Consider the following 14661-nt stretch of genomic DNA (forward strand, 5'->3'; position numbering starts at 1 on the left):
CTCATTAAAAAGATGAGTAAATTCAAGTGCAGAATGCCATATACTGTTGATTGTATAGATAGGTGGTACAATAGATAAAGTGTTATAGTTATAGTTAGGAAAACCTGATTTCAAATTCTGTCTCATATACTAACTAGTTATGTGACTCTAAGTAAATCATTTAAAATCTGTCAGCCTTAGTTTCTTCACCTATAAAATGGGGATGATAATATCTAATTCCCAGGGTTTTGTAAAGATCAAATGAGCTAAAAAAAATGAAAAAGGCTTTACATATCTTAAAGCTCAATATAAATTCTAGTTATAGTTGTTATTATTACTACTTAACTATTTTCTGTGTTACAAAGGAAAAATACACAGAATGGGCATATCAGAAATTACAATGGCATAAAAACACCAAAAGATATTTATTGATATCTTTTTTAAAAAATATGCCCTAGCCTGATTATCCCTATCTTGCCTTTTGGGTGACCAGTGTTTTGATTCTTTGGAGACTAGTATTTCATGTTTTATAATCACATAATATCATTAGAAGAATATTGGTGTTTGAAAGATGAGGTTTTATTGCATGATTTTGTATATACTTTGTACTTGTTTATCTAAGTGTCGTAAACATTAGGATGGTAACATCTTGCAATCAGGGAATATTTATTTTTTGCTTGTTGGTTTATATTCCCTTGAACAAAATAGCTCACTAAATGTTTGGTGAATTGAGGTGAAGAGAGAAGTTTGGAGCTATCCAAAGCACCAAATAATTCTCCAAATACAATCCAGTTTTCTCTTCTTTCTCCTATTTAATTTGGCTCATTGTTCACCTGTAGGATTTGTCCAGAGTACTGATGGAATGGCAGCATTAGGTGTCAGTTTATCCTATATCCATAGCCTGAACAAGAGGTATCCTTCATCTACTTGGTTTTCCTTTATGCTTAGTTAGATTAAACTCTTTTGAATGCTTGTGGATATCATTTAGAAGGATGATTTTGTTGGAAGCACATGTAAGCACATTGAAACAATAGAGAAATTACGAGGGCCCTACATAAGGATAACATATACACATTCCTGAGACATTCGTTTTAAAAAACAAACAAAACATGGTATATAATCTTAACAATATTATTGTGCTGTATTAAATAACAAATATGATGAATACAGAAAAGCAAGAAAAAGGTAAAATAAACAGTCCAGAATACAATAAAAACACAAATTACAACAATATAAATTGAAAGAAAAAACACACCCAAAAAAAGCTCAAGTGAATTGGTAAAATTACAAAGAATGAGTATGATCTGAAAGAAGAGATAGAAGACATTCCTATTCATCCACTGCAGAGATGGGAGGAATATGAGTGTTGTACATTGCTCATATTTTCAGACTTCAATATATTGTCCTATTTTGTTGATTTTTCCTATTCTGAAGTAGTTATTTTCCTGATTTCAGTTCTAATCTGGGCTCTGACACTAAATATCTGGGTAATCTCAGAAAATTGCTTTTCATCTCAGAGTATATTTCCTTATGTGCACAATAAGAATTACACCTGCCCTACCTATCTCACATGTTATATAAGAATAAAATGAGATAATACATTACAGGAATTCTTAACCTGGGATCTATTAACTTGGCTTTAAATATATATATATATATATATATATATATATATATATAACTATTTAAATATAGTTGATTCCTTTGAATAATCCTCCATATTTTTGTTATATGCATTTAGAAAAAAATATTATTCTGAGAAAGGGTCCATGACACAAAAAAGACACTTTGTAAACAATAAATCTATAAAGAAGTAAACTATTACTAAGAGTTCAAATTTTGATTTGGGGCAACTAGTTGGTATAGTGGATAAGCACTCAGCCTGTGGTCAGGAAGTTTTGACTCTAATTCTGGCTTTGGGTATTAACTAAGCTGTATGATTCTGGGTAAGTCACTTAACCCCTTTTTGCCTTAGCTGCTCATCCATAACATGGAAACACATTAGAACAGGAAATAGCAAATCACTCTTTATCTTTCCCAAGGAAATCTCATGGATAAAGTCCATGGGTCATAGTCAGATACGACAGAACAGCAACAAATTTTGGTTGAGCATTTAACCGACAGTCGGATTCCATACTGAGACCCTGTCCTCTAAATCCTAGTTTTTCATGCTCTCTTACCAGTTGATGAGATTCCAGGGATCTTCTGTGCAGCAAGGAAGAGATCATCAATGGGGTCAACTAGATGCTTAATATTAATTTTTCGAGCATTGTAGTAATTGCCATCAGCTGCCCTCCCTGAGCGTTCTATAGCCACCAAGTGATCAAATCTGGAGAAAGGAAAGAAAAGAAGCAGGTTATGGGCGATATCCTTCAGGGAACAAGCTGCTAGTGTAAATATATAGGGATAGAGATTGGTGCTATGATTTCATTAAGTATTAGGAACCAATAAATAAGGAAACTCTTTGAAACAATGCAGGTCAGCACTTTCTGTGTAATTTATAACCTTAGAGAATTGTGTGGGGCATTGAGAGGTTAAATGATTTCTCTAAGGTCATATAACCATCATGTGCCAGTGATTGGACATGAATCCAGTCTTTCTAATTCCAATCCCCCAAACCTGCTGTCTTTCTACTCTAGCACACTAATATACACATGCACAGGTGTATGTCACGTATGTAAATATGAATGTGTGTTTGTGTGTATATATGTGTATGCATGAAGTTGTTTTTAAATACAAATCATTTAGAATTATAGAATATTAATAATAATAATGGCAAAAACAAGAATAACAATAGTCAACATTTATATAGTACTTACTATGTGTCAGGCATTGTGCTAAACTTTTTACAATTATCATCTCATTTGAACTTCATGACAACCCTGAGAGGTAGATCCTATTATTAAGCCCATTTTATAGATAAGGAAATTAAAGTTCATATATGGAAGTGACTTGTTCAAAGTTATACAACGAGTGGGAGGGTGATCCCACTTAATCAATAGAAGTATATTAGAGACCGGAAACCAGTCCACAGAAATTCTGCTTCAGTCCTGACTCTGACTGCAATTTCTCTTTCATTGTGGCTTCACACCAGGGGACTGCCATTGCCTTTTGGGCTCATTCCTCCTCATGCTCTCTGCCCCCAGAGTTGTGCCAGATATTTACTCCTCATTTTTAATGACCAGAGACAACTAGATAGCTCAGTGAATAGAGCGTGGGTCTGGATTCAGGAATTTAAATCCAGCCTCAGACTCGTACTAGCTGTGTGACCCTGAGCAAGACACATAACCTCTGTTCCTCAGTTTCTATCAAAATGGGCTAGAGAAGGCAAACCACTCCAGCATCTTTGCCAAGAAAATCCCAAATGGAGTCACAAAGAGTGAGACACAATTGAACAGTAACATTAAAAATATGTGATAGTGGAATTAAACCTCATCTGGTTCTGTACTCTTCCAATTTTTAGCAATAATGACCATTTGGGGTCCCCTGTTTGTGCTCTGGCCTAGCTAGGATGCTAATACTCTCTGGAGTGGTATAAATCTAAGTAGTCCTATTGCCTTTTCTACTTCTTTCCCCTTTGGACCTGAATTAACCTTCCTTTGAAGGATACTTTTATTCATTAACCCCTCCCCCCCTTTATAAGACACAAGCAAACAAGACCTAAAAGGATTTTTTACTTCTATCATTGATTTTTAGTCATTTTTCAGTTGTTTCTGACTCTTCATGACCCCATTTGGGTTTTTCTTGGCAGGAGATAAAGGAATGGCTTGCCTTTTTCCTTCTCCTTCATTTTACAGATTAAAAAATTAAGGCCAAACATGGTTAAGTAACTTTCCCAGAATCACAAAATTAGTAGATGTCTGAGGCCAGATTTGAATTCAGGAAGTAAGTCTTCCTGCCTCCAGGCTCAACATTCTGCAATATAGTACCATCTAGCTGCCTGCTTTTACTTTTATAGGGCTGAATAGGACCGAGGGATTATCTGTTAAGTAGGAAAGATGCTTATGACTTGTTGGAAAATATTAGATCCTTTCACTCTCCTTTGCCAATTCTTAATCTGGAGGATTGAAGGCTTGATGACCACGATAGAGAGAAAAAGGAAGATGCATTGTGAGTGTGAGGAATCCATGTATTTAAATATATAACATGTGGCTTCAGAGAATAGGTATGGATGAATAGGAAGCTGTAAGGCAGAACAGACAGAAAATGAATAGGATGGTGGTAAAAATTCTGGATTTGGAGTCAGTGCACCTGAATTCAGATCATGACAGATCACTTAATTTTGTTGGTTTTCAATTTTCTCAACTGTAAAATGAAAAGATTTGTTCAGACCACATCGAAGGCCTCCCATCTCTAGATTCATAACCTATGATCTCATCATGAGTTCCCTTCTCAGCTCTGCTACTTATTATGATGTTGGGAAAATCTCCTAAACTATTGGCCTCAGTGATCCTATCTATAAAATGGCAGGTAGATGAGGTTGCTTAAAAGATCCCTTCCAGCTCCAAATCTAGAATTCCATGGTTCTAACATCCCTATGTCATGTGCCAATAAGAAACAAGATGAAGAAAACTTGAGAAGCTCTGAAGTAGAATATGGGATGGCTCAGATTAAAAAGACCAGGCCAAAACCTTTTTTAAAAAATTAGTTTTATTTGCTATCTCCCATGAAACTTAATTTTTACATAATTAGATAAAACAAAGAATAAACGCCATCTTTAAAGATTTTGACTCAGAATGTTCTGTTCCAGTTCTGTTGCAAAAAGTGTCAAGAGACAGGTCCATGTTCTTTTGATGAGCTGGAATTTTATAGCACCAAATATTGCTTGAAAGGAGTATTCAAGGGCTCAGGAAACTTTATGTTATGCAGGGATGTTAATAGAAAGGTAACATGTACTTCCATTTGTGTTTTGTTAAACTGAGTAGAAGCAACTGGCAGTTTTCACCTGGCTTTTTGTTTCCCCCTGGGTCTATTGTGTTTAAAATGAGAAATGAGTTTAAAATAAGAATCCCTATTCAGATCAATAAATCCTTCCCTTCCTGAAGGAATACACAGTACTGTTCCCTGTGTCTGAACCTTCCCACAGAAGAAGAATTAAATTACATACTGTGCAGAGGTGTATTGATTTTTCAGGCCAGAAGGGGCCACTTAGCTATGGAAAGAAGCAATTAACTAATTGGTACCTTCTGGTCTGGAAAAATTAATGCATTTTCCCAAAGAAAGCAATTCACTCTTTTGCCATTACAGAATGTAGCCTGCTACCCTTTTCTTACCAAATACAGAAATGCCTTTTTTTCTGGTTTTCTTGGGGAATAAAGAATTTTCCAATAACTGAACTATGTGGTTGAAAATTTTTCTAAAATGTACTATATACTTATCTTTCATATTAAACAGAAGTTATAGATCATAGTGTAGCCTTCTAATCATTCTGGGTCATTTGTAAGAAACACACAGAACTAGGTTCTTCAATAATCTCTTTAGGGTACTGAATTATATAAGGCTGTTTGCCTCACACTGAAAGGCTCCTGACTGCTGTGATTTTTATATTTCTGCTATTTCCTTCCTTTCAGTCAGATTGTCAGCTGTCACTTTTCCCTACAATCCTCATTCTTGCTTTTAATGGTATTCTCTCTCCCACTTCCGCCAAGAATTCACCCATCTCATGTGGGACTGAGGAACCAAATAATCAGTCATATTAGGAATACATATATATATACATAGAAACACCCACTCATACATGTCAATGTATGATACAAATGTGCATATACATATATGTAAACCTGTCTAAAATACATATATACACGTTTGGCCTGTATGTTTGTGTGCACAAACAATTAATGAAAGGGTGGGCATATTAATGGACAGGTGGGCTAAGTCTCAGCTCCTCCTGCTGAGAACAGGGCTTGATCATGTGGTTCAGCTGCCTCCAGCACTCTGGACAGAGGAATCTATCTCTACACAGACTGGATGGTTTTCACCTTCACGAGTACTCCAATGGAGTGCTAGATGTGTTGCTTTGGGGCTGGAATTTACCTAGATTAGATTCTTCTCACATTCTAAACAAAAACAAGTTCTCCTATAAGAGTGCTAGTATGCACTAGTAGAATGCTTTTCCCTCATGTGGGAACTCTTGATACTAATAAATTCACAGGTCCAATCTATCTCCCCATTCCCCCTACTCTGTAGTCTCTATTCTTAAAGGATGAGGTTGCCACTAGTCTGCCAAATTAAAAAAAAAAATAGAAGACCTAGCTTTGTTCTTTACCAATAAGATTGAAGATGACTTCAATGAGCCTCTTAATCTTCCCTCCTGCACAACTCAAAACCTCATCATGTTTTCACATATTTTGCCTATTCAGTCAATCAAGAAGCATTTCCTTATACATCACCTACTATGTGCTCAGCACTAGAAATATAATGAAATACTCTCTCTTAAAAGAAACTCACATTCTAATAGAGAAAAAAATTTTGTAGGTAGATGCAAAATAAATATAAATAGTCTAAATACTAATGAAGATAAATACAAGGTAGTTTTGAAGAGGGGGCATTAATAATTGCGGGGATCAGAAAAGACTTTCATACAGAAGATGGTATTTGACCTACATCTGAAATAGACTCTGAAATAAAGCTAAGGAGGAATAATCATATTTCTTTCTTTCTACTGGTTCCTTTCCTGATGCCCATAAATATACTCAGATCTCCACATCCCAACTTTACTTAATCCTGCTGTCTCTTTAAGCTAGCTACAATGCTCCTTCCTATAATAGCCTGTTCTTGGCTCCTTGCAATTGCCACCAATTTCTTAGTGTTCATTTTTCTTGACTTTTTTTGGCAGAACTTAACATAGCTGACCAACTTCTTCTTTCCTGAAAGCAATCTTTTCTCATTCTCCTCTAATCTTCCTTCAGAAGATCTCCCTCTCCCTCTCCCTCCTCCTCCTCCTCCTCCTCCTCCTCCTCCTCCTCCTCCTCCTCCTCCTCCTCCTCCTCCTCCTCCTCCTCCTCCTCCTCCTCCTCCTCCTCCTCCTCCTCCTCCTCCTCCTCCTCCTTCTTCTTCTTCTTCTTCTTCTTCTTCTTCTTCTTCTTCTTCTTCTTCTTCTTCTCTCTCTCTCTCTCTCTCTCTCTCTCTCTCTCTCTCTCTCTCTCTCTCTCTCTGTCTCTCTCTCTCTCTCTGTCTCTCTCTCTGTCTCTTTCTCTCTCTCTCTCTCTCTCTCACTTTCTCCTCTCTCTCGGCTCTGAGAGAGGAAAAGAGAGAAGGGGGTGGAAAGGAGAAAGGGAGAGAGGAAGGAAGATAACAGGAATGAAAGAGAGAAACAGTATGCTTTGATTTGTATTCAGGATGATATTCTTTCTTTCTCTGGAGATACACAGCATTTTTCATCATGGTTACTTTGGGATTACATTGGATCATTGTATTACTGAGAAGTCAGTCACAGGGTGTCCATCATATAATATTGCTGTTACTGTCTATAATGTTCTCCTAGTTTTTGCTCACTTTACTTTGTATCATTCATATAAGTTTTTCCAAGGTTTTGGAAATTACCCTGTTCATCATTTATATATATCATTTCTTATTTCTTATAATATTACACATGATAATCATATGCCACAACTTGTTCAGCCATTCCCCATTTGATGGGCATCCCCTCAATTTCTAATTTTTTGCCACCACAAAGAGAGTTGTTATAAATATTTTGTATAAATAGACCTAGTAGTTATAAGTGGTATTATGCATAGTTTTATAGAACTTTGGACATTGTTCCAAACTGCTCTCCAGAATGGTTGGATCAGTGTACAATTCTATCAATAGTGTATTAGTATCCCAGTTTTCCCACATCTTGACATATTAGCCAGTCTTTTGGGTGTGAGCTGGTACTTCAGAGTTGTTTTAATTTGCATTTCTCAAATCAATAATAATAGTATGGATAGCTCTGATTTCTTTGTCTAAAACTTCCCATTCATATCCTTTAACTTTATCAAGTGGGGAATGATTTTTTTCTTATAAGTTCTTATATAGTTTTCTATATATTTGAGAAATGAGGCCTTTATTAGACACACTTGATGTAAATTTCCCCCCACTTTTCTGCTTTCCTTCTAATTTTGGTTACATTAGTTTTATATGTACAAAAACTTTTAAAATTTTACATAATTAAAATTATTAACTTTACATTTCATAATGCTCTTTATATCTTCTTTAGTCCTAAATTCTTCCTTTTTCGTAGACCTGTGGGATAAACTATTTCACGCTCTCCTAATTTGCTTATGGTACCACCTTTATGTGTAAATAATTGCCATTTTGACCTTATCTTAGTATTTGATATGAGATGTTGTTGTATATCTATTTCCTGTTATATTGTTTTCTAATTTTCCCAGAAGTGTTTGTCAAATAATGAATTTTTGTTCTAAAAGCTTGGATCTTTGGGTTTATAACATAATATATTTTTAACAAATATTCGAGTAAATATTTTTAATGAATGAGTGAATGAGCAGATAGAATGTTATCCTTACCTTGGGGGAAAAAGCCACAAAACTCTGAACTTTTCAACATGATACATACCTTGGTGACTTGGGATCCCCATCCTTACACAAGAACATGAGAGCTGATCCTGCTTCATCACCTTGGTAATTTAATAGAGGTATTGTTGTCTTCAGAACACCTAAAACAAACAAAAAAAATCAGATGAGACTATCTTCCAGAATTGCATCTGGGAAGGAAATAATCATTTATATAACACATACTATGTGCCAAGCATTGTGCTAAGTGCTTTTAGAAATATCATTTCATTCCCCTAACATCCATGTTAGACAGGTATTATTGTGATCTTCATTTTATAGTTGAAGAAACTGAAATAAACAGAGATTAAGTGGCTTGCCCAAGTTTCACATAGCTAATAGGCGACCCATGCTGAATTTGAACTCAAGTTTTCCTTACTCCAGGGCCAGTGTTCTATCCACTGTGCTTCGAACTACAATCTTGGAAATCATCATTATCATCATCATCATCATCATCATCATCATCATCATCATCATCATCAATGTATACATGTAGCAGCTTAGAAGTAAGACTCAAGACCAGGTGAGCTAATATTTAAGTAGGCTATATTGGAAAAGAAAATTGATTTCTTTTAGTCTGTGATAGGAAGGCTAGTTGGGAGATTCACTTTCATTGATTATGATAAATGTTTTAGGCATCTCAGCCATGCTAATGCCATTTCTTCTGCTTACAATCCCTTCTTCTCATCTTGGACTATGGAAATCTTTTCTATTCAAGATCCAGCTTGCTACTCTTCCATGAGGCTTTTCTGACCCTTTGGTCCCACTTTAAAACCCCCAACTGGAAATAGCTTTCCTCCTTTATCATAAACCATTTGCTTATGACATTTTTTCTCATTCTGTATTTTACTAGAAATTACATTCAAACTTAGTCTTATTGGAATATATTAAATTTAATATACAAAAAGGGCAACCATATCATGAGGCAGGTAACCTTAGTTGGAGATGTGAAATTAGAAGTTCGAGTATTGAGATATTTGTGAATTTATCTTATGTTTTTTGTTACAATGTAAACTCCTGAGAGTAGGGACTATGTCTTATTCACTTTTTGTCCCAGGAGTCCAGTCAATAAATGTTTGTTGTATTAAATTGTGAAGACAATATATTTTCCTATATTTTCCGTATCTTTTCTGTTAAATTGACTTGAGGAGACAGAATATATCATCTCTATGTCTTCAGCAATTTGGAAAATTTATATTTTTACAAAGCTTACAAAGGTCTCAAGATGACCCTATCCACAAAGTTATGTCAAATCAAGTCAAGTCAATCAATAAGGATTTATTAATACTTTGTAGAGATTATATAGTATAATCCTCAGCTGCAACGAAAGATGCTTTTAGTGGTATGGCTCAAGATAAAGTTGACCTTTGTGCTATATTGCTGTTGGATTTTTTTAAAAGATCTTTTTAAAAATCTAATGTTGTTTCAAGAAAATTTAATTCAAAAACATTTATTGAGTATTGATTGGATTGTAAAGTTGTAGCAAATACTGGATGATAGAAAATTTATCTAAGACATTGTCTCTTCTTTCATGGAGCTTACAGACTCTAAGGATATATAACATGTATGCAAATGACCAGTAATATGGTAAGTGAATCAAGGAAGTCCTACCAGTGTCAGAGGACAGAGGAAGAATAGCCATCTCTAAAGGGAAATTAAGAAAGGCTTCAGTTAAAAGGATGGATAGGAATAATCAACTACCTTGTGAATCCCACAGAAGTTAATAATCATCCTTTTGTTTAGCTGAAAGCTTTGATTTTTGCAGCCTGAATCTCAAACCCTTTCCAGTTACTTTCAGAGATCATTCTTTGTGTAGGTAATAATCTGAATGAAAGTAAAAGTAATAATTAGAGACCCCTTTGTGGTTCAGTGGATAGAGGACTGGACCTAGAGTCAGGAAGATCTGAATTCAAATTCTGCCTTACTAGCTGTTTATGATTATGGACCAAGTCTCTTAATCTGTTTGTTTCAGTTTTCTCAATTGTAAAATGATAATAATAATAACAACACTTTCATCCCAAGGTAGTTATGAGAATAAAAGTAGTTACTATCTGTAAAGCATTTGACAAACTTTAACATTTTATATTAAGGCTGGTCATTATTAAATACACTATTATATATAGGATATGATGAAACTAATCCACTTAGGCTGGAAGAATTGGTCCAGAATATTCATATAGGGTGAAGTTGGAGACCAGGATGATCCCAGAATATAGAAAGTCCAGAATGACAGCATAACAGAATGGATTTCATTTGGTAGGCAAAGAAGGAAAAATCAACTGATTTTCTAAAGACAAAAATGATGGCCTGATCAATGCCTAGGAGTAATCCTTCTAACTCTGCTTTGGTGGGCTCACAGAAAGGAAAGAGCCATTGGTCCTATGCTTTGAGTTGATCCTTTACATAAAGCTTTGGAAAATCAATCACTTATATAGAGTACTTACTATGTATCAGACACTGTGCTAATTGCTCACGATCCATAGAAAAGCAGTCAATAGTTTAAGACTATGGTGGAGCGAAAAAGCGGGTGGGAGAATTGGGTTCAGCCTTTTATAGGAAGTGATTTAGGATGAAGCTGGGACACACATTTAGGAAGAAGTAATGGGGAGAGAGGAAGGACTTAGGATGCATTTGTATTTTCCCTTTTCACCCACTGGATGAAATGAAAAATGAAGACTGGATGTGCCCTTTGGAGATCCAAATCCAGTGCACTTAGATGTGTAAATAACTGTGAGCAGACAAGCTGCAACAATGGGGCCGAATATGAAGAACTAGTCCTCAGAAAATGAAGCTCAGTGGATGATTCTAAGAGCCTTTCTGCTACAGTAGCAGCAGCAGGAGGTTTAAAATCTTACAATATGAACTGTGTCTCTTAAGCTTCTGGTTAGTGAAGCCCACATCACTGATGCCTCCACTATTTTACAAAAGTTAAGAATTCCTGTGACTTGGAAAGGCTTGAGAACTCTGATCAGTGCAATTATCAATCACAATTTCAGAGGACTGATGATTAAGTGTGCTACTCAACTCCTGACAGAAAGGTGAGGAACTAAAAGTTCAGAATGAAGCATATATTTCTGGACATAACCAATGTGGGCATTTGTTTTTCATGACTATGCATATTTGTTACAAGGGTTTTGGTTTTGTTCTTTAAATTTTGGGAAAGAGGCAAGATTTTCAAACTATATTACAAAACAGTAATTATCAAAACAATCTGGCACTGGCTAGGAAATAGAGTAGTAACTCAGAGGAATAGATTAATAGTAAACTACTACTAGTCCTAAATTATTCTTAGGAATAAAAAGGTAGTTTAAAAAAAGAGTAGTAAACAACTACGATAATCTAATTTTTGATAAACCCAAGATACAAGCTTTTGCGATAAAAACTCACCATAAGACAAATATTGCTGAGAAAACTAAAAAATAGTTTGGTAGAAACTCTCCATAGATCAAGATTTCACACCACATACTATAAACAACGTCAAAATGGGTAAATGATTTAGACATAAAGGATAATATCATAAGCAAATTAGATGGGAAGAGGGAAAAAAAGAATCTATGTTGTAATAATTTCCATGGCCTGGTTTTTTTTTTCTTCCTTTATCTCTTTTGAATTAAAAACCTTATCAAAACAGGAAATACACTGAATCCACTTTACCTCCAAAATTCAGAATTTGTGACTAAATCTATAGAGGGAAATTTCCTTTATTTATCATAGAGCAACTCAACAATGAGGTATGCCTTTGACTAGATTAATTTTCTAAAAAGACAGAACTTCCCCCAAAGGAGGAATACCAACATTAATAATTTTATCATTCATTTTGGCAAATAATTCAAAAACTAATTGAAACCTGCATACTTTTAAAAATTGTTCTTGAATTTCTTTGTCTTTGGAAAATTTATTCATCTTGTGTTTCATTACTAAAAAAGATGTATTAGAAATTGCTTGGGTCAGAGGGCTTTTTTGATAAGAAGAAGAATTCTGTTTAATGCAATTTCTGTCAAGGCAAAAATGTTTGTATATTAATAAGTTATGTCCTTAGCGGATTTTAGTTAAAAGGTAACTAGGTAACCTAGTGAAAAGGGTGATAGACTTTGGCTCAGAAAAATGTGAGTTTCACTCCTGCTTCCAAAATATTGATTAGCTGTGTGACCTTGAACAAATAACAACCTCCTTCAGCCTCTGTTTCCTCTTCTCTAAAATAAATTTAACATAGCACTTACAGGGTTATTGCAAGGATAAAATGAGATAAGATATAAAAAAATAATATGCAAACTTGAAAGCATTAGGAACAATACTTATTAAAACATAGAATGTAGATTGTTTTTCCTCCCAAGTAGAGGGACTTGCCTAGAGATTTAGAAGGTCTGAGAATGCTTGGGCATGGGAAAAGCTGTAGGAATCCAGGGCATGTGAGAGTTGATTAAATACCTTTAGTCTTTTCCTGCTTAAGCATAAAGAACTATGTACAGGTAAGCCATGATTATATGATCAATTTCATCATGCATACTTTGGTGTTTAAAGTCTAAAACATAGCAATGAAGCAAGGCCAGCAGAATATCCCAGGGGTGGGGATGCCACAAGCCATGAGTCAGTTACATAAATCCACTTGTATCACACTTTGAGACTCATCAGATGAGTGTTGCTGCCCACAAAAAGGGCAATGCTGGGAAACAGAGGTAGCTAGCCAGCTCTCTTAAGAACGTAGAGAACATAGTGTTACCACTGAGCACCCTCTGGGTTGGGCTGGAGAACCAACACTTGGCCCATATGACTGAAAACAGTCAGGCACTTGGCCAGTAGCACTCCCTGGTAATTAAATAAGGGAGATTAGCCTGACAGCAGAGTAAAGGATGGTTTGGAGGAGGGAGAAAAGAGGAAAGAGAAAAGCCATTAGGAAATTATTGCAATCACAAGAGGACCTATATTAGAGTAGGGGCCGGGGGAGCAGAGGGCAAGAAGAGATCCCAGAGATATTATAAAGTTGATATGACATGGTAATTGGTTTGACATGATAAGAGAGAAAAGGAAGCATCAAAGGATGAACATTTTGAAGACTGGGTGAATGGTAGTGATAATAACAGGAATGATGGCGTCAGGAGAAGTAGGTTGAAAAGTCAAGATAGTAACTTTGGTTTGGACCATGTGTAGTCTGAGGTTTTAAGTGAGGCATTCAGCTGTAGACATTCTATAGGCAATTGAAGATATGGGAGCAGAACTCTGGAGATGGAAAGACTGGATATACAGATGGTAATAATAACAAGACTATTACTGATATCTAGCATTTATATAGTGTTTTAAGTTTTCCAAAGTCATTTACAAATATTATCTCATTTTATGTCATAATAATCCAAGGAGATGAGTGTTAGGTTCTTACTAAGTGCTAATGATTTCCAGAAATAAATAGGAGATATCCAATGGATGTGTCCAGTGTTAGACTTAACTACCAATCAACTGCAACCTCTATATGACATTTTAAGGGGAGACAGTGCTTTAAATTCACCACGCCAGCTTACAAAAGAAGCTCAAGAGGCTTTGAGAGAAGTTGAACTGGCTTTATCCAATGTGGTTGAAAGAGTCACTCAAAAACCCTTGGAAATATCAGTTTTTGCTACAAGAGGCACCCACAGCAGTCCTTCATCAAGGAGACAGAGTGATTGAGTGGGTGAACCTCCAAGCACAACCAGAACAAAGCCTTACTACTTACCCAGTGCTTGTGGCTAGAATTTTATTAAAGGATATTAAGAGAATAATACAATTATCTGGGATAAGTCCTGAAAAAATATACACATTCTATATTAATGCACAAATTAATGTATGCTGTGAGATCATCCCAGAATGGCAAATTTTATTGGCCACAGCTCCAAATTTTGCACATGGGTCTCCATTAAAGATAACCCGGCTACTACATAATTGGCAATGGATTTTTGAAGAAAAGGTTTCTAAGGTTCCTCTTAAAGGACCCACAATCTTTACAGATGCCTCCAAAGAAAATATTTGTATTGTATACTCTCATGATTTAACCATAAAGAAAGTAGTCAGGACTCCTTTTCAGTCCACTCAACAGAATGAATTGTTTGCTATCATGCTAGCTCTTATATGTTACCCAGGAGACATAAATATAATTACTGAT

At 35.5% G+C, this 14661-nt stretch overlaps 1 protein-coding gene across 3 annotated transcripts in view; it reads right to left on the reverse strand.

Annotated features, from left to right (window-relative positions):
• Window positions 1–14661, reverse strand: part of DGLUCY (D-glutamate cyclase) — a 126515-nt gene that overhangs the window by 30913 nt on the left and 80941 nt on the right. For all 3 annotated transcript variants that reach the window (XM_074289724.1, XM_074289725.1, XM_074289726.1), the window contains 2 exons: window positions 8536–8635; window positions 2160–2308 (listed from right to left, as the gene is read on the reverse strand). In XM_074289724.1, the coding sequence (XP_074145825.1) occupies window positions 2160–2308; window positions 8536–8635 (249 nt within the window). The remainder of the gene's footprint in view (window positions 1–2159; window positions 2309–8535; window positions 8636–14661) is intronic.

Source organism: Sminthopsis crassicaudata, chromosome 2, assembly GCF_048593235.1.
Source record: "Sminthopsis crassicaudata isolate SCR6 chromosome 2, ASM4859323v1, whole genome shotgun sequence".
Classification (NCBI taxonomy): domain Eukaryota; kingdom Metazoa; phylum Chordata; class Mammalia; order Dasyuromorphia; family Dasyuridae; genus Sminthopsis; species Sminthopsis crassicaudata.